This window comes from Charadrius vociferus, unplaced genomic scaffold, assembly GCF_000708025.1.
Source record: "Charadrius vociferus isolate BGI_N301 unplaced genomic scaffold, ASM70802v2 scaffold385, whole genome shotgun sequence".
In the NCBI taxonomy this organism is placed as follows: Eukaryota; Metazoa; Chordata; class Aves; order Charadriiformes; family Charadriidae; genus Charadrius; species Charadrius vociferus.
In genome coordinates this window covers 3202835-3224544 of record NW_009648925.1, presented here as the reverse complement: position 1 = coordinate 3224544, position 21710 = coordinate 3202835, and the positions used below count along the sequence as shown (strand labels likewise).

Below are 21710 nucleotides of genomic sequence, written 5' to 3'. Positions count from 1 at the left end.
TTCTCAATTCTTTCCTATTCTGTTTTACCTTCCCAAGGCAAGGCTTAGCCTGAGAACCCAGAGAAAGCACCTCGGAAAATTGAACTTCCTATGGTCTTCTGCTCTTTCAAAAGAACAGATGAGGGAAGGCTTGTCCAATCTGCAAAAGCAGCATGTAACATGAGATAACTTGCTTTCAAAGAAGGAGTTTACGACTTTGCAACATTTCAGAAGCTGAGTGCCTGGAACTGCCTGCTTGGATGTGCTAGAGTGATATGCGTTAGTCACTTGAGAAAAGTTAAGTTGAGGAAAAAGGCCCTCAAATGATTCCACAGTAGACCAAGTAGTCCTCGACACTGAAAGATGAGTACCACTGATATAGTGGACAGTGATTAGAGATGATAATTTAAAGTAAAAAAGGAAGAACTGCACCTGTTTCTGGGTGACCTGCCTCCTTATAATGTTTAGATTCATTACTGATATCACTAGAAATATTACAGTTAGTATTATTTTTTTAATATTTAAAAAAGTATCTGGGGATGCAGTACTTAGAGGAGTTTCAATGTTTCAGATAAGCGTTATAGCCTCTGAATTAACATTAGCATTTGAGTAATCAGCTTAAACAAGATCTTCAGAGAACACGCTCTGGTCAAACACCCTACTGTTTAAATTCCTAAATAACCACATTCCCTTCATTTCCCATAAATGGTTTCCTGTTCTTGTTCCCATCACCTTTTAAATGCAAAGCCTACCTTTCTAAATTCAAACACTTTGCCCAGATTACATTGTCCACTGGAGTCTCAAAATCCTAAAGTATTCCAGAGCCTATTCTTTGCTTTCATAGCAATACATACAGTTTCTGGCATGCAGTCAAGCACTTAAAAAAAGAGGTATCAGTAATATAATCCCAATTCAAGCATTTAATGGGTACAACTTCATCACTCATACTGCAACCTTCAGGCATTTAGTAATAAATGAAAACCATTTAGCACATCGTTTAAGGAAAAGGCTAACTGCCAAGCCATACAAAGTTTAAAAGTTTTCTGAAGCACTGCAAGCTGAAAATTATTTCAATGTTTACATTGTGGAATTTCAGTGAATTCAGATTTATTGGGTATTCTTGCTAAAATATTGGTCTTTTACCTCTGACTTATTTTATCCTGGTATATTCTTTATAAATGTGTTGGGTATTGAAAATCTGCAGCATTTTGATGTTTGAAAAGTTCTGAAAAAGTTGGAATTACTCTGACTTCTTGTGTTCTTCAGTGTGGGAGAGTACCTTTCGCCTCTGATGTAGCATATGAAAATACAGCTGAGGAAAGACTGAAGAGAAAACAGACTTAAGTATAAAGTGAGGCTTACATGTCAATGTAAGATGCACAGTCACATGCTCAAGGTCACCAATTGTCTATTACAAGAAAACATGCTTATCCACTTTCCACTCAAGTCATCTATTGCCTTTTATTCTTTACGGAGAATAAGTGATATTGTCCTTAGGCTTCAGGTACTATTTATTTTTTGCTAAAGCAATCACATTTCTAATTAAGTGCAAAATGCCTTATTTAACTCTGCACGTACAAGCAGGATGGCAAGTGTCCTGAACTGCACACACACGATAGAAAGATAATACATTGCAGGGAGAAAGAGGTCCTTCTGAAAGAATGAAATTTCCAGATTTGTTTAATTTCTGTGTCACTTTTTCTGTTTAATTCTAGTGTCACTTTTTCAGGATCTAAGAAACTCTATACAAACTGGTGCCTCTTTCATCTCTTCTCTCTTTATCCTCCGTGCAAAGCTTTTCCTACTATTTCTAAGACAACATTACACAGTATGTTTGCAGAACAACAAAGTAGGGGATGAAAAACAAAAACAGCAAAAGCTAAAATTGTCATAAGACACTAAACCTTTGTGAACCAAATGAAAATTAAACAAGGTCAGCATCAGCCTAAATTATATGAATTACACATGCAGAGCGTTTGTCATAAACATAGGCCAAAGTCTATTTAATTTGTGTACTAAATGTTTTTTTCAGGTCAACATTTTTTCTTTTGGCTTTCTTTACTCTGTATTTCATTTCTTGATTGTTTCCTCCCTATCGTGATTCACTCCACCAGTGTCAGGGAATGAATACAGCTGTCCAGAGACATAACAGAATACAGAGCTACGTGGTTTCTCCATTAGAAGTCTTTAAGTAATCCATTATATGCAAAGAATTTAATGACATCTTTTCTAGCAAGATGACAATTTTGGCAGACAACTACTAAATTAGATATTTAAAGTGAGCTAAATGGTAAGATGCAATTATCAAGAATGTAAAAACTCAATTTTGAACAACAGTTTTCAAAGCTTGCTTTCCTTGTGATATTAACATTCCCAAAATTTTCACAATCTTCAGTGGGTTCAGTAGGCATAACTCCTGCATAGGTAGCTGTTATGAATGAACAACCGAACTATGGTGCAATCAACGACTGCAATGAACATTGCTTTTCTTGTATCTCAGGAACACCACAGAAATACCTTCATGTGAAAAGGCACCTAAGACTGCTTGAGTCCAAGCAGTTGGTTCTCAGTGTTAATGTACCAATTCACAATAATAGTTAAAAAATAATAAAAAAAGAAAACAAACAAAAGATATTATTCCGGCTGCTTGAGCTGGTAACATCACCATTTTTTGATGAGGGCGACAAAGAGAAACAAATGCATGAAAAGTGGTTTGGGTTTTTTTTTGTTGTTTGGTTTGTTTGTTGGTTGTTTTTTTTTTTTTTAAGAACAGCTGGAAAAAAATAAGAACCTTGATGTCAGAATTACAAGATGGTGCACTGGAAGTGTAAATGCTTGTTATAGAAACATCAACACTACTGAAATTTAAATGTCTGAATATGGTTTATCATTCTGCACAAACAACAAGGTTCATATAAAGACAGCTGCAGAGAAAGCTAACAGCAGCAACATCATCACTACATTATTCTGCATGTTAGACTTTACTTGCACATTTAAATTTGCTAAAGGCTTCCATGTTCCTATTCCCCATTTCAAAGCAGCAAAATGAAATCTTCATTCCATCTATAGAAACATCAACCAGAGATTATGTTAATTCAAGTTAATGCAACAGAAATGGTTCCCTACCCACTAATGCAAAAGCAATGTTCTTATTCCTGATAAAGAATTCAATTTTAAGAGGCTGTTTCTAACTTTGTTCTCCTGAAAGTCTGTAAATCGAGGAAAAAAATAATAATGAAGATGTCAACATTTGCCAAGGAGTACCACCATTATTTAATATTTGTAAGTGTTAGAAAAAGAACATGTGTTACTGTTTTGCAGGTATTGGTAGAAGGCAATCCCTGCAGTTTTAGCTCTGACTTTTCCTTTGATAATTTTCTAAATTCTGCAAAATTAGTGAGTTATAGGTACGTTAATCCCACAATTATTAACTTTTCCTGTCACAATTTTTAATATTAAAAAAAATAATCAACAAAACAAACTAACAAACTCATACTTACTTGGAATGTAAGAGATCATAACCAGGATCAGGAATGTATAGTAGTCAAAAGAAAAATTGTACTTGTTAGGTAAACTAATGGAATACAAGCCAGACTGCCTGACGAAGGGTAATGCAGCATATATTGTGAGTAACTCGCCTGAGACTCCCATTGGATACAATACTATAAACAAAGTGTACCTAGAACAAAACATTTATGGAAAGGATTAAAAGTTATGACAAGCTCTGATGAAGTATTTGTTAAATTCAAATTTTAAATTCTCAACTCAGTATTTATTTCCCTTAGCTCTTATTTGATTAGAGCACAGCAAAGTGTGAACATTATTGCAATGCAAATATTCAAATCAGCAATCAGTTTGAATTATTTAAAGATTAGCTTTGAGAATCTAAAAAGTATCTAAAAACTATTCTCCCCCACCTCCCACACACTTTGATTTCTGAACTCTTTGGTAGAGGTCATTATATTACTTAAAATGGGGTCAACCACAGTTGATACTAATCAATGAGCTTACAGATTGTTTCAAGTACAACCCTCAGATTCAAGGGTTACTATTAAATGTCAGTTTACTTACTGTTACCCCTTACTATTAAATGTCAGGTTGATAAACACAATGACTTTGTAAATGGAACTGAGTTCTGACAAACTACTCTTTCAGCGTACAATGTTATAGATCTTTTTAACCCAGAAATACGCTGGAAAGAAGCTAGGAAGTCACATTCACATACAGGCCAATTACCTCAAGGTACAATCTAATTTTTTGTACTGTAACTATTTTACAAGATAAATATCCCTGTCGAATCAGTGCTTTAAGGCTATGATTCCTATTATGCCACCTACCTGGCCCATTTGATGAGATAGGGGAGATGGTTTAACAAGCTAAATGTATAAAAAGAATAACGGATTATCTCAGTGATTGTCCAGGCCACCACAAACAACAGGACACTATCTTCAGTTTGTACCTGTAAGAAAAAAAAAAGCTCAATATGAATTCAAGCATTACTAATTACTCACCAGGTTCAAGAAAACCTCAAAGAACTCAATTCCCACAGGTTGCTTTACTGCGTCATTTTAGAGAACAGACTCCAAGAATGAGCTTAAAAGCAACATTAGTAACAACAATAAAAACCCCTTCTTATCATGCTCCTTATTTTTCTAGTGGCTTAAGAACAGCTCTGCTTGGTGATCACATAACTTAAGATTGCCCATTCTAAAGTAAATTAGTATAAGATATCCCTGAAATGCTGAGAACGACTCATAGCTCTTCCCATTCCTATACAATACCAGCTTCTATTTCAGTCCTATGATTGCTTCCTAGTGCAGCAAGCAGAAAGGGTGCTAACAGATTAGTCTAATACTTGATACCTGGTTCAGATTTTATATTCTGATCCTAGTCCGTGCTACTTCTGAGTAGAAGCACTGTTTTCCTCTCTCTACAGATGAGAAACTGGGTCCTAGTTTAGAGGAGCGGCAAAATAGCTAACACCAAGGCATGGGCTGGAGGAGAGAACAAACAGAAGCTCAGATTGTCTCACCTCGGGTAAGGTTCAAAACTACCCACTTCACTGTTCCTTGCTCCTTTTTCTGCTTATTGTATCCAGCATAACTCTAACGTTACACTCAAGGTATTATTATGTTTCACTGCTTTACACCTGTTAGCGCTTTTATTTCAGACACACGACTGAACCAGCTTTGATTCCCTTTATACTTTGAAGATTAATCTTCAAAAGCATGTATTTTAAAATGAATTGTTAGATTTATTAGATTGGGGAGTATAATTATGAGGTTTAAGTTTCAGATGGAATAACACTGATGAAGTATATGGGGTCACATATCTGCACTACAAACTCTTGAGAGAGCAAACACTTTTATGCAGCCCTCCCACTCCTTCCCTCCCCTTCAACAGAATTCTCAGCTGTCTGAGTACCTTGAGCCCAAATTCAGCGGACCGTGGGAACAAAAAGAGCTCAACCACAGGGGCCTGCATTTTCTTTTTTCCTCCAACTCTTGAAAAAAGGGAAAAGGAAGTCAGTAGGTAGGGGTAGTACATTCTATTCATCTTGGGCAAAGTACATGTACAAACAAAAAAAGGAACAAGAAAATAAATGGGCAATCAGAAACCTTTTAACAGGAGGGGACTGATCATATATTTGCATGTAAAAACACTCATGAGGATTACTCATAAAAAAAGCCCTTCTGTTACAGACTACAAAACCCACAAAGATTTATACAGAAATTTTGGGATATCCTGGAATGTAGAGCTGCTGTTAATTTATGTTATGCTGCGTATAAGATTTTCAAGGTACTTTCATTTCATTTTGTAGCAAATGTACCTTGTTCTTTTTCCATATGAAACTCTGATAATTTGCTTACATATTAATCTCCCTTACATCACCACAAAAAAACAAAATCCAAAAGTGTGAAGATTTTCAGAGAAGAAACCAAACCTATTTTTACAGGATCCAAATCTTGGTTTGGGTCTGCTTTATAAGCAAGACTTAGTTCTCAACCTGGAAAAAGTTAACAGCACTTCACAGATGATGCTGTTCCCAACAAGCAACAAGCTTCACAAGCACTCTAGAGCTGCATCTTCTGGTCAAATCAGGAGTAGCAGCTTAGAGAGTTCATCTAAACCTATGCATTGCATACTCCAACTACGGAAGTCAGTAAAACCAACCAACAAAAATTTGCAGCTTGAAGTAGCACCCAAGAACACAAGCAAGGACAAGAAACTGTGAAACTAACAGTGAATGATAGACGTAGAAGTAGAAAATCTGGCAGTTACAATCCAGTTCTATCACAGGACTTCTGTAACACTGCCTTCTCAGGTCTGTCTTTCCCATCTACTTTAATATTAGAACTGTGTTCAGAAGTTATTAAAACAGTTCACACCATTATAAGACACACACATACAACTCTGTTAAGGTCACTTAAAGAATCACTGATTGTGCCTTTATATCTTGTGTCCCTGTTTAAGGAAGAAAGAATACTGGAAATTGGTGGTAGTTTTCATACAAAAGCGACCTATACAGTTTTTGAATAGTTCCATTCTGTGCGGTAAGGAACAGAAGACTACTGCACATTTTGTCATCATATTTTAACTATATGCCACAGCTCATCATTAAAAAGTATGTTTCTTACACACTAACAGATCTGTCAGAATTCTGTCACTATTAGAACATCTCTTTGAGGACTGACAATTTTTCAGTATTTCAAATAACGATGCCCGAGATGCACATTATCAAACCCCTGGGAACGGATTTACAACACAGTCTCTCCAGAGCCTTACTCATTTAGGCACTGCTAATGCTGTGTTTGTATCGTTCCTCTTCCAAGTTGAGGATAAGGGGGGTAGTACAGCCAATAAACAGTAGACCCTTAATAAACCACAAAGTCCAATGCTGCCCTCAGAACTCAATTTCTCTTCCTCTACTTCTTCATGCCTGTCTTTGAAGGTGTTAGACAAAGTCAAAGCACATTTTACACTTTATTTACAACTTATTTGTCCAACTGCCTTTAATAAGGGTCAATAATACCACAGGCGTAATTTTTTTAGCACATTTCAAATGAATTTATCATCAAGGAGGGTCCTGAATATATTTTAGCATATCTTCAATACTATGAATAGCAAACAATGTTTTTTAAAACGTAAGAGAATCCACACCCTTTTAAGGTGCAAAGATGAGAACTGGAAATTGACAAAATAAAACCTGAGAGGTTTTTACTGTTCTCCTTATGTGTGAAAAGACAAATTCAATAGATTTGTCCACGTTAAGACTATTAGTTTGACAAATTATTTGCAGAAAATTTCAGCTAAACACAGAATTAAGCAATCCAGTGCAGAAGAGTAAACCCAGCAGCACTATGCAACTGTAATGATGAAAGAGTAGACCTCCCTCCAGAGTGCTAGTTCTCTCATACATCAAAAAAAAAAAAAAAAGAAAAGAAAAAAGGGCAGCTTCACAGTAGGCACAAAGGGCCTCACAGTTGTGTTATACAGTATTACTGGTATTTTACATAGATGTAAAGCAGTGATGAATCAGGCTCTTCAACTGCACTCACCCATTTAGAGTTCTGAACTTTACAGCATGGACTTCTTTTACTACACCTTAGTATAACATATCATAAATTAAGATGTTCTTCCCTCTTCAAGTATGCTTTACTGCTGATTGAAGATGTCAATTCACAACTGCAGATACTGGAGTCTTAATTACCAGCTCAATATGCTGTACATGTCATCTTCACACCACCCCTTTTGACTGTCTCTTTTAGAAAGGTTCCTCTAAATATACACCATACTTATCTGCAACTTATCTGTAACTGCACCCAATTGGATAAGCATTAAATCACTGCTGACGCCATTTTTTAATTACCCATCAGAACTGGGTGCAGAATTATCTATCAGAACGGAACTCTGCAAAGGGCTGCCATGATGTTACCACATGATCTCATTGTTCACACAAATTCAGAAAGACAACTTCCAACTGAAGGGCACCTTCTGTTCTATGCCTACTTTCTTCTAGCCCTTCATGCCGGTCTGCTCATTTTCTTCCCTCCTTTGTAGGAGAAACAGTAAAATTGACCAAACTGATTCTTTTCTCACATAATGACAAAACGATTACAAGTACCGTATTACATGCCAGGCCCTCCTCCACTAAGCTAACAGCTACTCATATGGTGGAGGTAAGGGGAATCTCATTGCTACCCCAGGAAGTGTGCAATGCTTTAACATTTGCCATGCTTTAACATTATAAATACTTTCATATTGAATTTAACAACACATCAGCACTAAATTCAACAAAAAGCACAAACATGTTAGTGGCAAGAAGCATGCTCCAAATCACATCACATATCTAGAAGTGTATTCTGACAGAAAGGAGGGATGCAATACAGATGTTTCTTCTTTTAACTGTATTATATATGAAAGCAGTCTGGAAAAGCAAGATACTGAACAAGTCTCACTCAAAAAGTTAAAGAGTAAAACTGTGTTTTATTTTACAAGAACCTCATCATGCAACTGCATAGCTTACAAGTTCCATAAAGCTGTGTGAGAATTTAATCCTGGACTTCACCATGGAGCTCACTTGTGCGGACAGCCCTTTAGAAAAAGTAGAACACTCATGACACTTTCAATACATCTCCCCAGGTGAGACTGCATGCTCTCTGCTTGGGGGGAAGGGGAGGGGTCAGAATACAGCCTCTTCATTTGATTTATTTGCTCTAAGTCACAGGTGAAAAACTCATCATGGGATTTCTCATCCTTACCATTCTTATGCCCACTTTCTAAGACATTAAAAATAAGTAACGCATAATAGAGTCTCTCGCAAGACTTTAACCAAAAGACCACACAAACGCGAGGAAAAAAACTGCGTGCAATATTGTTGAAAGAATCCTTGTTAAAAATTGAATGTTAGGCTGAACTTGTTGCTCACATTTTCTCCCATTTTGCTGGTTTTCTCTGGTGAGAATGTGGGCATAAGTTTCAAAAAACCTAACCCAGAATCATTTTACAGACTTCCTTTTGATGTCTAACAGACAACACATGGAATAATTCTAATCTACACAATCCAACCTTTAACATTTGGGTTACTTCAAAACCAGGAGGCAATTCATAAAAACAGATTATCACTGTTCTTTATGAAGTACCAGGTACCCCAACATTATAAAGGTAACAAGCACAAATACAGGCATATTTCTTTAAAAATATTTACATATGTAACTAAAATCTACTATCTTGGGATTACAGCTTTTTTTTTTTTCAAAATCTAGAATTTATCTCCAGTGAATTAAGAAACTAGAGTACATTTATTTGCACCAAAAGTGAAATCCATATAGAAGATAAGTATTTACAAGATTTTGAGTTTATTGAGAAAAATAACATTCCTCTGCTTCAAACAGCATGAAGCTAAGGCTCCACATGAACAAGCATCATAGTATCAGAAAGGGCTGTTAATTTCTAGGAACCTACAGTGACTTATGTTACTCTACATGTGGATGGATGCTCTGATTACAGGTTTGGGGTAAGGAAGAGAAAGCAGCTGCCCTGAAGACTTTATAATGAGACAAGCTCCTTGAGACATTCTCCATGTCAAATCACAGAAGATCTTATGCATATAATGACATTAGATAACCATCACTTTTTTCAGGCAGTCATGCTGACACTTGCATCAAGACTGATTTTTCTTTAATGAGAAGTTGGCTAAAGTAACAACAGAGATGTGGCATATCTGGGCTACTGCAAGGTATTCAGATGATGTGAAGGAGTCAGTAAGCATGATCTGTATCAATTAAAGCATGTTTAGATTTTAAAATAACTGTCAGGAATAATTTTCAAATAAAATTGCTTCCAAAAGATTCTGCATAGATTTGCATAAAGTACAGCAATATTTGGCGTGGTAAGCAATGAGAAAAAACACGCAGGCCCCAAAACCCACCTGCGCTTGAATGTAAGAAAAATGAATGAAGGACAGAGGGAAGATTATACTGGAAAGTGGTAACGGAGAACATCCAGGCATTGCTGTGCACAAACAATTGCCGGGGAGCTTCCACACGCCATGGTAAAAGAAAGCAAATTTTGTATGAAAGAGGGGGCAGTGAGGAGATTTTGCTATTAACTACAGAATAGTGAGATCAATACTAGAATGCTGTCCCAAATTCTGGGTTCCATATTACACACTGGAACATCTTTAACTTTCAGTAAGGACTGCAAAATCTATTCAGGAGCTAGATACCTTTCAGTCTATTTGATTATCAAGAAAAGATGATGTCAGATTTATTTTTATTTCTTTTGATCCACAAAAATTCACATAAACAATTCCTGTTGTGATACAAACGGAAGTAATTTTAAGGAGAATAAGACAGCAATCAACACTTGCTTTTCACCATGGGTCATTAGTTTTTATATATATTTTGTAACTTAACTTACCTCTTTTACACTATGTGTTACTGCCCACGTCAGGAAAACCCTTGACATCACTTGGAAAGCAGTCAGAACAACAGAAGAGGGAACAATGCCTGGAAGATATTTCGCAATTAGTAAATATTCCTGACTATCGGTGGGAAGTGGGGGTGGGGAAATAAAACACAGCTAAGCCAAAGTCCAGTTATTTGAAATTTTTGGAAGAAAAGCTTTTTTTTTTTATTTGAGAGTATAAATTCTGTCCTGTGGTGTGTTTATACAGCCTAATACAACGCAATCCCCTGACAAGATTTTGTGCATCAAAATGAAAATAAAAGTAATTGGTCTTGTTGCAATCATAGCACATTCCTTAATACACAAAACAGCTGAATAAGATGGGACAACCTCAATCAAATAGCTTTTGGGACAGTCTTCCAAATAAATCCTGTTTGATTAAACTATCCAAGATACTCTTCATTGCTGTGATTTAAAAAGTAAAACCAATAAAGATGTTTTGCACAGTATATCCCAAAAAACAGCAAGCAAAAGGTAGAAGAAGAAACTTTGAAGAAACACTGACCTAGCCCATATTCTGATAGATACAAAGTTTATAATCCCTCCGTGGAAACACAACTTTTTTTTTAAAAAACAAACAAACAACCAACCAAAAAAACCCCAAGGGATAGCTGATGTGTTGGTAGATACAGAGACATTTTAAAGATTTTCTCAAGGAAGCAGATTTCACTGGTTCTCCTAAGCAACTTCCAAGGTGCTGATTAAACTGCCACGAGAAGGATCCTACACACCCAGGTCTGACAGAGCAGAAATAGTTTTACACTGCAAGATTACACAAAATTTCTAAACTTAACAGCACAAGGTTTTATTTTCTTCCAACAGCATGAAGACGACAAATGGAAGTGCAGTTGCAGCTTCTAATACACAGTCAAAAGTGCTTCTAAAACAAAGCAAATCACAGCAAGCAACACAACAGCCTCAGAAAGATGTAAAGACCAAATTGGAAAGTGGAAGAGGAAGAAGGAATAAGAAAAGCCAAAAGCAAATTTCATTAGAATTATTTTCAGTCACAGAACTGAAGTGTACTGAAGTACGCTTTCAGAGTAAAAAGGGAAAAAAAAATCCTACAAACACAGTTCTTTTCAGTTTTATTTCATATTGTTCATAAACTAATTTCTCTTTTAAAACCTCAGGACAGAATTTCTGTTACACAGACAACAACATAAAATCCCACAGTCTGTATTCATTAAAGGCTCACTCCTACAATATCGAAGAACTTTTCTTTTATACAATTTAGATCATCCCTTCCTAAACAAGATAAACTAATGTTCTTGCAAAGGAATCTATAAATAACCCAAAAAGACTGTGTAGGAACCATCCAAGTTTCTCTCACAAGTAAGGCAAACAAGTTTTTTCATTCCAGCCAAGACAATGCCAATCTATGCCAAAAACAGGAGATCAAAATAAGCGACTCACCACCTACAATTTATGTAAACTTTACTTGCCTCTAATTATTTACTCATTGCACTGAAAAGGTACCCGACAGACAATTTTAAACTTGTTATTTTTAAAAACATTTGTCACCACTTATCCAAAACTACACATGCTAGAGCAGTGCTTGACAGAGGGCTCAGGTCATAGAATGAATCATAGAATGGTTTAGGTTGGAAAGGACCTTGGAGATCGAGTTCCAACCTCCCTGCCATGGGCAGGGACACCTCCCACTAGACCAGGTTGCCCAGGGCCACATCCAGCCTGGCCTTGAACACCTCCAGGGATGGGGCCTCAACAACCTCTCTGGGCAACCTGTGCCAGTGCCTCACAACCCTCAAAGTAAAAAATTTCTTCCTAATGTTTAATCTAAACCTGCCCTCTGCCAGTTTAAAGCCATTCCCCCTCGTCCTGTCACTGCATGCCCTAGTAAAAAGTCCTTCCCCAGCTCTCCTGTAGGCCCCCTTTAGGGACTGGATCCAGAATCAAGCGGCAAGTAAGGCGTGCCCAGACCCCTTCCAGATCCTGGACTAGGCCCCCCACCTCCAGCAGGAAATCCTCCAACTCCCAAGTGCTTTCCCTCTCCCAGGGAACTCCTGACGGAGAACAGGCTGTATGCATAGCTTACAGGTGGAGCCCTCAGATCCCTGCTTTAGGCTGCTCAGTTAGGAAAGTCAACCAAAACAGGCTGTATGCATAGCTTACAGGTGAAGCCCTCAGATCCCTCCTAACTGAGCAGGCTAAAGCAAAGTCAGCCAGTGCTGACTGGCTTACCAGAGGGCTACTGGTAAGCATCGCTACCATAGGAAGGCTGGTACTGTAGTGATTCTGTAGGCTGGGCCTGTGCTCAGCAAAGCCTTGCTTTTCTTCTTTGTTCCCTTCACAAACTCCCTGTACTACTATTGCTTCTTCATTTTGGTGGCCTCTATCACCTCTTTCCATATCAAGTTCCTCCAGGCAGAAGCTCTTCCACGCTATCAATGCCACTCATACACTTGGATTCTGTCTGCTACACAAGTCAAGGAATTGTATGTTCACTTTGCATTTGCCTGTCCTTCAGTCTCTCCTCTTGGTCTCTGGGCTACATGTTACCTCCTCTTATTATGTAGAGCTCTCCTTCCTCATTTTTTAAGTCTTTGCCACATGCCAAACTTCTGTTCCCCTATCAATCTTCGTATTTTGAAGAACTTGCCTCACAGATGCTAACATTACAGATTCTGCCGAAAAGATGTGGAGAGAAAAGTTATGCTGATACACACAGCCATCTGTCACAGATAAGCTCCTCTATTGACAGAGAATTACAGCTCTAGTTATAGCAATTAGTTTAGCAGGGGCAAAGTAACCTGCAAATTTCCTGTTTCTCCCTGCATAAAAACTTTTACCAGAGTCAGGAGGACTACAGCAGACAGTGGCGGTGTATCCAGCTGTGCAAAAACCCCTCATTTTATTTAGCTAACAAATGTTTCCATTAACAGAGAAAAAAATAATCCATGAGCAGTTATAATAAAATAAGTGGGTTTTTGGTAAAAAAAACTTTGTTAAGGAAAGCAAAAAGATAGAGTTATAATGGTATAAAATGTTGCACCATTCCACTAATGGCTCTCTTCACTAATATTAAATTGTGTGACTGAGAATAACATGGGCTAAATGGATCCACATCTCAAATCAGCTGAGCCAGGATTATTAGCTTTGCACACAGACAGGCTGTTAAAGTCATCTTTTTTACTGTTCTACACCAGCCTGGAAGGTGAGACCCAGTACTCTCTCCTGCTATTCACCGATTTGTGTGGACATATACACTACAGTGTGAGGAAAAGATAATCCATTTTTTTTTTTTACACTCTTTTTTAGATTTAGTACCAGTAAACATTAGCATCTGCACACAAGCTTAGCTTAAGAAAACAGTAGAGCATTATAGATTTAGGATGGTAAAATAGCATTTTATTTGTAAGTTTTTTTGCCCAGTGTTCCGAGATTTAACTTGTCCTTCTTGCCACTTGTTAAATAAGACTTTAAAAATTTCACACTTTATTATTAATTTTTGACAAATGTTTTAACAGTATGGTTTATTCTGGGACAAAACAGTAACTGAGATTTAGTAAAATAAAACAGTATTGGAAGGAATACCTCGGCAGCACGGGCAACTATATGATACATATAGTTTACTCTGAGAAGCCTTTACATTAATATGAGTATATGATCATTCATTTCTCGGGATGATCTGTGAGGTCTACAAGTTGTCCTTTATGAAATAACATTTTCAGATATTCAGGAAGGTCAGAACTGCTTTGTCAACTACAGAATTAGACTGCCCTCTGCTGACAAATTTATGTATTTCATTTAAGTTTTCAAACTATGGTTATTCAGGAAAAAAAAATAATATCTTTTTCACAGGAATTCAGTATGAACTTACTTGTACCATAGTGATACACCCTCCAGTATGTAGATAGTTTGTACAATACGTGAACAATAGCAGGTTTGCAGCTGCAGCTTTAGGAACATTAATGCCATCTTACTCTTTAAATGGCAAACATTCAGATAGCAGCACAAACACTCATGTTTAAAGTCACAAGACCACCTACGTGGACATAAATAAGACTGTCTCTTTGTGAAGACCGGATTGTTTAGAAAAATCAGAGTTAAGCAAAGGTATGCAGACAGGCACTGCTTCCCTTCTATAGCACATTGGCTTTGATCTCGCAGAGATTGTGAAACATCAGCTATTCTATGAACAAAACATCCAAAGTCTGAGGCCAAACTGTTCACTGCTCATGATGACTAACAAACCAGACAAGATGCAATCCTGTTACTCAGACATGAGGCTCTTCGGGTTGACTGAACCGTGACACTGCTACTGACCCCATGCCACTTATACACAACGGAGTTCCTGCTACCAGCCTAACAAACAAGCCCCATAAGTACAGGCTAACAAGAATTGTTGAGTCAAGTCTTAAATAATTCTTATTCTCCTAAACAGTTCCATTAAAGCACAGCCCAATCTGCGATAAAGAATGGCTACCCCTTCCTAATTTTACAACGTGTATCTATGCTCTATGGATGTGGGCAAAGTTCTAGTGCTTGAAATGTTATTTTTTATTGGATTTTAAATTACTTCCAGCTAGAAATATTTTTTGGAGGAAAGACAGCTTAGTACAGATTATAGGATGTAGAGATGGAGAGTAATGATCTACTATAAAACATTTATAAACTGCTCTAATATTTGTAGCACTGGAAAGAATTAGATAAAAATAGAATGTCAAGTAATTGAAAACCTGTTACACTCTATTCCTTTTTGTGATTTAACTTGTCAAATTATTTAGTAAAAAATTGGAATGTACTTCAAGCAAAAATTAGTGAGTTATGCAAGAATTAAATCTGGCAATTCATGGACCATAACATTTTCCATGCTGATTTCCATTGCTAAAAATGCAGTCCTCTATAAAAATAATAAAACTGAAAATTTGCAAGCTTACCAAATGCACAGTGCAGAATCTAGAACAAAAAGAAAAATTCAAATCACTAACATTTCAAATGAAACAATTCAGAAACACATTTAGTTCTATCACAAGAGCTTAAGATTCAATATTTGTATTTCAAAGATTAAGCTTATTATTTAGCTCTGCTGCCCAAGCTAAATAGCAGACAGTTAGCTCCCTCACCGCTTGCTGAAAGGGAAGATTCAACATTTGTGTGAGGCATATTTCTTACATTTACCTTCAAATCATTCTATAAATGCTAAATTGGAAATCACTCTATAAAGTCTATACATGAAGAAACAGGTACCTAGAAAGCACTGTTCAACAAAGGCTGCCTTATTTCTCCTAAACAAAACACTTGTGCAAATATTAGTAACTCCAGGGAAGAAGACTACACCTACCTCAAGCAAAGCTCCAGTTTGGAAGAATTTCAGGGGCTTTTCTATTGAATAGTAAAGGCTATGGTAGCTACCTTTAGCCAGGTATGCTCGAACTAGACCAACTGCAATAACGAGCCATCTGAAAGAGAGAAAAAAAGTCTAAGATAAGGAGACATTAAGCAGAACATAAATACAAAGAAATCCCTAATCCCTCTTCCAATATCTGAGAAAGCAACAGGTATATAACTGTCCTGAGAGATACTGTTTGCCTACCCTGTGCAACACTGAAAACATTAAATATTTGGATTCTCTGCAAATTTATCAATGTTAAATATTATGCCTTTTAAAAACATATTTCAGCATGAACATGATACCAGTATCTTTAAAATCTGAGTTTAATTTTCAGTGAGTTGTATTTAATTTAGTTATGGAAGGCACTGGTGACATTTTAAATAAGACTGGCATCATATTTCATTTCGTTTAAGCAGAAAACCATTTACTGCTCGTCAAAGATCTCTCACCATACTGTAACTTAAAGAAGTATTAAACAATTAAGATTCAGAAGCTTAATTGCTAGCGTATATTTTATGAGAAACAGCTATGGATAAGTAACTGCAAGAGAACTGAGCCTGCTAAAGCCCTGAAGGCAGCGATGGCCATGCTTGTTCCAGCTTTCCTTTTTAAGCAACAAATGCATCTACAGAAGTAGTGCCTATATAACTGCAACTATACTATAAACAATATGACCTATTGATCCTGCTGATTTTCCCCTTAGGTAATTTAGGAAGCAACCCTAAAAGTTTTTACTCCAGTCCTGGCCGATGCAGTAACATCTTTCACTACCACAGCTGTCCAGAGTTGGTGCTTGCCCACAACCTCAGAAATTCTTCAGTGGAGTCTCGGACAAGCCACAAAACAAAGGTGGGTACACCCTGGTCAAACACTTTTTCATTTGAAATTAGCATCTCTAGTTAACTTTCGTTTCCATTTGCTCATGGCAAACAGGGGGAAAAGGGGTTGGTCAACAAGAAGTGGGAATCCTTACCAGCAGCTCCCAAACTTGTCACTGACAGGCTCATCCTGGCTGTCTTGCCCTCAGCTACTCCTAACGCCATCCTACTTTGCCTCCACCTCCCTCCAAACCCAGAAGTGCTGTTAAAAAGCCCGTGCTAACAGCCACCAGGTGCCCCGCTAACAATGGCGCACCTCAGTGGAAGTGTGTGTACACACAGAAAATCCCTTAACTACGCAATAGCTTTTTACCCTATCGGCAGCTGTGGTTTTGTAACTGGGAAAATGAAGAAATTCCCTCAATTTACAGCATGTCCAATGCTTACAAGTACCACATTAGCTTAGGTGTTATGAAGTATATACAAATATTGTCCCAAATGCAGCAGTTGTTTGAAATACACTGTAAAGTTCAGATTTTTCAATAAGTCACTCTGGCATACAAGTTTGTGTTCGTAACAACATTTGTTAGTACAACAACAAAAATAGTTGTTTCATTTCTGCCTGGACTTCTGAGAAGACGAGCATCAAAGAAAAGTAGTAGGAACGGGGAAGAGAAATGGGCAATGAGAAACAAGCCCTCCCTTTTTTCAGTAGTGACAAGTTATTTCAGTTAAAGCTGTCTTGTGAAACCCAAAGACAAACATTTGCCAAGTAACTGCTGTTTACAAAGAAAGAATCAGATTAATTTGGTATTTGGACTGCAGCATAGAATAAACCAGTAAGCACTACAGTATTAACGACTCTCCCTTGCAGCACCGACTGCTTCTCTTTCAGAGCATTGAACCAGCGCAGACTGACACTGCCCTGTTCATATCTGTCAAGTTTCTCTATTTTTCCTCATCTTCTGTGTTAGTTGAGAAACTTCGCTGAATTGAGCAATTTCTCAGGTTGCACAAGATCTTGGTTGTGCCTGGAAACTGTTCTCACCTTAACTGAGCAACTGGTGATGTACGGGGCTCCCAGAGGAGCTCCAGCCTCTTGGCTCATCTCCACCCTCCCCACCGGATAACTTTCCATTCCCAAAGACCACAACTCTCTTTCAATAATCATAGAATCATAGAATGTTCTAGGTTAGAAAGGACCTTGAAGATCATCGAGTTCCAATCCCCCTGCCAGGGGCCGGGACACCTCCCACTAGACCAGGTTGCCCAAGGCTACGTCCAGCCTGGCCTTGAACACCTCCAGGGATGAGGTCTCAACAACCTCTCTGGGCAACCAATAATAATAAAATTACTGTCCTTCAAAAAACATTTTTTACATATCAAAGTATTAATCTATACAAAATTAAAAGCTGTGCCTACTTTGTGTTGAAGATTTTAGTACCTGTCCTGCTTCTGTGATTCTTAAATAGTTCTTCACCCTCTATGACTACAGAAAATGGAGTAGGAGCAGGTGAAAGCAAGGAAGATCAAGTGAAGAAGAAACTTGGTGAGAGGTTTAAAAGGGCATCAAAAGGCACCACTGTCACATGGAAGCTAAGCTGCAAGTTCGTTTTTGCAGCTTTCTCTGACCTAGACACTAAAGTCTACCAGATACACCAGCTGGAGTTATATTTCATTGAATTACCACTGCCATGCACGTAAACTTTAAGCTAGACTCTTACACTCTTTGATTAATCCAAACTAAGAAAAATAAATACTGCATACACAAAATTTAATTTTTACTTTCACTTGCTCAGACTTGATAAGCAAGCTTTATACTCAGGTCCTCAGATTAATTTGCTTTATTTCTCTTACAAGTTATAAAAAGGTGTTTTCTTATGCAAAGTTTGCTGTGGTTCTGCATCATTTATGCAAGAAAATACAGCAAAGCTATGCAGTGAATGAACCCGAAGAGGCAGAGGTGTACTTTGACTCTCAACAACCAGTCACTGAAGATGTGGACAATGAAAGTCAACCCAGAACACTACTCAACACTGATAACATGTACCTTTGCAAGTTCAAAAGCTATTAAGATCCATCTTGTTGAGTGAAATCCTTTCGAAATTCAGTGTTTGTACCACCATCAGCTACTTCTACCCAGAAGTACTAGTCAGTTACGGCACTTGATTAAAACCAAGAAACATAATCATATTTTAAAGCAGCTTATCAAACATTTACACTCAGCATGCCCTCCCTCTCCACCCACCCCCCCTCCCCACCGTTACTCAGTGATTTCAGTGAACCACAGTTTTTAGGAAATAATTTCTATGCTGCATCTATGCCTCCAGAATGAGCTTCCTATGCCAGGTCAGGCACGACTACATGACTTCATGCTGTGACAGGAAAATAAGAGTTCAACTGAATGCAAGGGAAGAAAGATGCAATGCTTTCTCCATCTTAATGCTTTCATCCATGGTAAAAAACCAACCCTGAGCAAGTACAGCTGAGAACCAACTGCGGGACTGAGTATTCCCTGTTGTATCATGTCAGTCCCTTAACAGCCAAACATGAAACAAATGGTAAGCGTATGCGGCTTCACTCAGGGTTCCACAGGTATAGACTTTTTCTACTGTCTTGCTCTCGCAAAAGTATTGTATTACTAGGGATCCATATACTACATGCACTACAGTATAAAATTAGAAACAAGATCTATTATTTTTAAAATCAATGTTTTCTTTAGCTAAGTCAAGATAAATGCAAAGTATATACAATAATAATGCCACGAGTTTTCAATTGTTACTTGATCCATTTTAAATAAAGCTAACATCTAAGGCAACTATGATTTTGAAACATTTACTCTACTACCCGTTTATTCCATGAAAAAGCTGTTGTGTGCCTTAGTTTAAAAGCCACCTTTTTGTAACACAAAACAAACAAACAAATAAAAAAAGAAATTAAAAAATCCTGTGTGCTTTTACAGCATCACCTCATCATCTGGGCACCTTCAAATTTTTGGTGTTTTCACTATTCTCTTTTCAAGGCAGTGCTCTCTGAGAAACTAAGTCTGAGCACTGATTGACACAGGGACAGTAATTAATTACTGCCACCAGCTGTGTATCAATCTTTTCATATGAAAAACTGAGTTTCTGCCAACCAACTCCTGAAAAACTGCCTTATTATGAAGTCTTTTAAAAAGAAGAAAATAACTAATCGAGTTTTTTCTCTGCCCTCAGCTCAATGTTGTACATTTCAGCAGTGTCCAAGGGAAACGCAAAATCCTCACCCATTTGAAGCCAAGTCAGAGCCCTCGGTAACCTCCCCCAAAAGAACCAGAATTTTCTAGGACGTTTGGTATCAATCAGGAAAACAGGTAACATTATGATCAAGGTTTACCTGACAATGGGAAACTAAATACAGATTTATGCTATTTATTTCTGAGTTTCTAATACTTGGATTTGTTTTAATTTTTTTCTCCTGATGAAATAGAAATTTCCTATGTTCAGGAACTAAAAGGTTCAGGACCTTTAAAGAAACATTCCATTTATACTGCAATTTCTCCCCCAGATTTTTGAGATCTTTTATAAACGTAAGGGAATTAAATATGAGCAGCTCAATGAACAGGCAAACGCTTTTACTTCTAAGAAGAGCTCTGAGAGCTTAACTTCTTAACATTGTTCAGGGACATCCCAACAAAACCGAAGAGCCCTCCTGACTGCCTGCACTGCGTTGTATTGCTCATGTAATTAAGATTTTTGAAAAAAGAGATTAATTTTTATCAAACTGGTGGGTAAATATCATTCCCCTCTGAGTGAAATACCCTGCAAGTATCACATGAAGCCATAAATCTGCTTAGCACTTCCATTTCCCAGTAACACACCTATTGGGTAATGGGTATCACGAGCACCTTACAAAAACTGCGCTCTCCCCTCTCAGCCGCCTTTATTCCGCCTAGGTGTAACTATTGTATAATACGAAATAGCACCAGCTGCCACCAGCAAGGACCCGAATCATCACATCCAATTGCCTTATTGAAATAAATCATACCTATATTAATTCTTTACTAATCTTCCTCAAAAAGAGTGAGACTAGTCTGTTTGTCAGACTCCTCACCCGCCAGGATTTATCTAGCGGAAAACAGGCTCATTCAGGATCTGTTTTAAAGGCTCTTTTCTCCTCCCACCCAAATATCCTCAATCTTTCAAAAGATGGTTTTATTTTTATCTGGATTCCAATAAGACTCTACAGCCTCTTAAAAAAAAAAAAAAAGAAAGAAAAGAAAAAAGTCTCCTTTATACGAATGAGAGTCCCCAGTTGTCGCTATTTTTATTTCTGCGCCGAAGAACACACCCGAGCCTGCACCAACTGGCCCAGGTCTCCATTTTGCTACCCGGGGCAAGAGCGGAGCATCAGGCAGGACCAGGAGCTCACACCTCGCACACCGCAGCCTTCAACCTCACCCCAAGCACAGAGCAGCCGAAGGGCTTACGGGGAAACCTCGCAGGGCTCTTAAAGGGCAGCAGCTTTGCCTTCTTAACTATCCCCATGGATAAATTCCCTGCGTTTAGGTTCTCCCCGCTACTGGGAAGTTCTGGAGTCCACACCACAGAGGTGGTGAGGTGAGAACAGCGATCTGCGCAACCACCTGGATGAGAGAACAGTCGCGGAGCAAATTAAGGTGTCAATTCTAAACTCCAGCAGATCCCAGAGAACGCGGACCCGTGCTGCTGCGCTGCCTTCGCCGGGGAGGGGGCGACGGGCGCCGACCGGCCGCAGAGAGGCCCGGCACGGGCAGGGGACACCGCACCCGTCACCGCGCCGGGTTATCCCGGCGGCACATGGCGGAGCGAGCACGCAGAGCGACCCTGCACACAGGCGCGACAGACCCCCCTCCGGCACGGGAAGCGCAGGGGAGGGCTCCGCTTGGAGGTTTTTAATGTTATCGAGAGCGCGAAGGACGACCCCCGACTGCACGACGGAGAGCGGGAACGGCACCGCGCCTCCGCCCGGCGCTGGGGCAGGCGGGGGAGGACGGGGACAGAGCAGGGGACGGACACCGCCACAGAGAGACCTCATCGCTCCCTCCGGCCCAGCGCCCCGCGCCG

At 38.5% G+C, this 21710-nt stretch overlaps 1 protein-coding gene across 1 annotated transcript; it reads right to left on the bottom strand.

The window, feature by feature from the left end:
- Positions 1 to 296: 296 nt before the first annotated feature.
- PTPLB (protein tyrosine phosphatase-like (proline instead of catalytic arginine), member b) lies at positions 297 to 15876 on the bottom strand. Its single transcript, XM_009887271.1, has 6 exons — positions 15758 to 15876; positions 15354 to 15372; positions 10402 to 10490; positions 4317 to 4438; positions 3480 to 3658; positions 297 to 1302 (listed from the first exon to the last, which is right to left on the bottom strand). The coding sequence occupies exons 3-6, from the start codon at positions 10447 to 10449 to the stop codon at positions 1220 to 1222; spliced, it is 432 nt and encodes a 143-aa protein (XP_009885573.1). The 5' UTR covers positions 10450 to 10490; positions 15354 to 15372; positions 15758 to 15876; the 3' UTR covers positions 297 to 1219.
- Between the last annotated feature and the right edge of the window lie 5834 nt (positions 15877 to 21710).

Coding starts and splice junctions, on each gene's coding strand:
- PTPLB (XM_009887271.1), bottom strand. CDS start 10,449: ATGTCAAGGGTTTTCCTGACGTGGGCAGTAACACATAGTGTAAAAGAG. Junction 3,659..4,316: donor TATCTCATCAAATGGGCCAG/GTAGGTGGCATA, acceptor GTTTTGTTCTAG/GTACACTTTGTTTATAGTAT. Junction 1,303..3,479: donor TATGATCTCTTACATTCCAA/GTAAGTATGAGT, acceptor TTTTCTCTTCAG/TCTTTCCTCAGCTGTATTTT.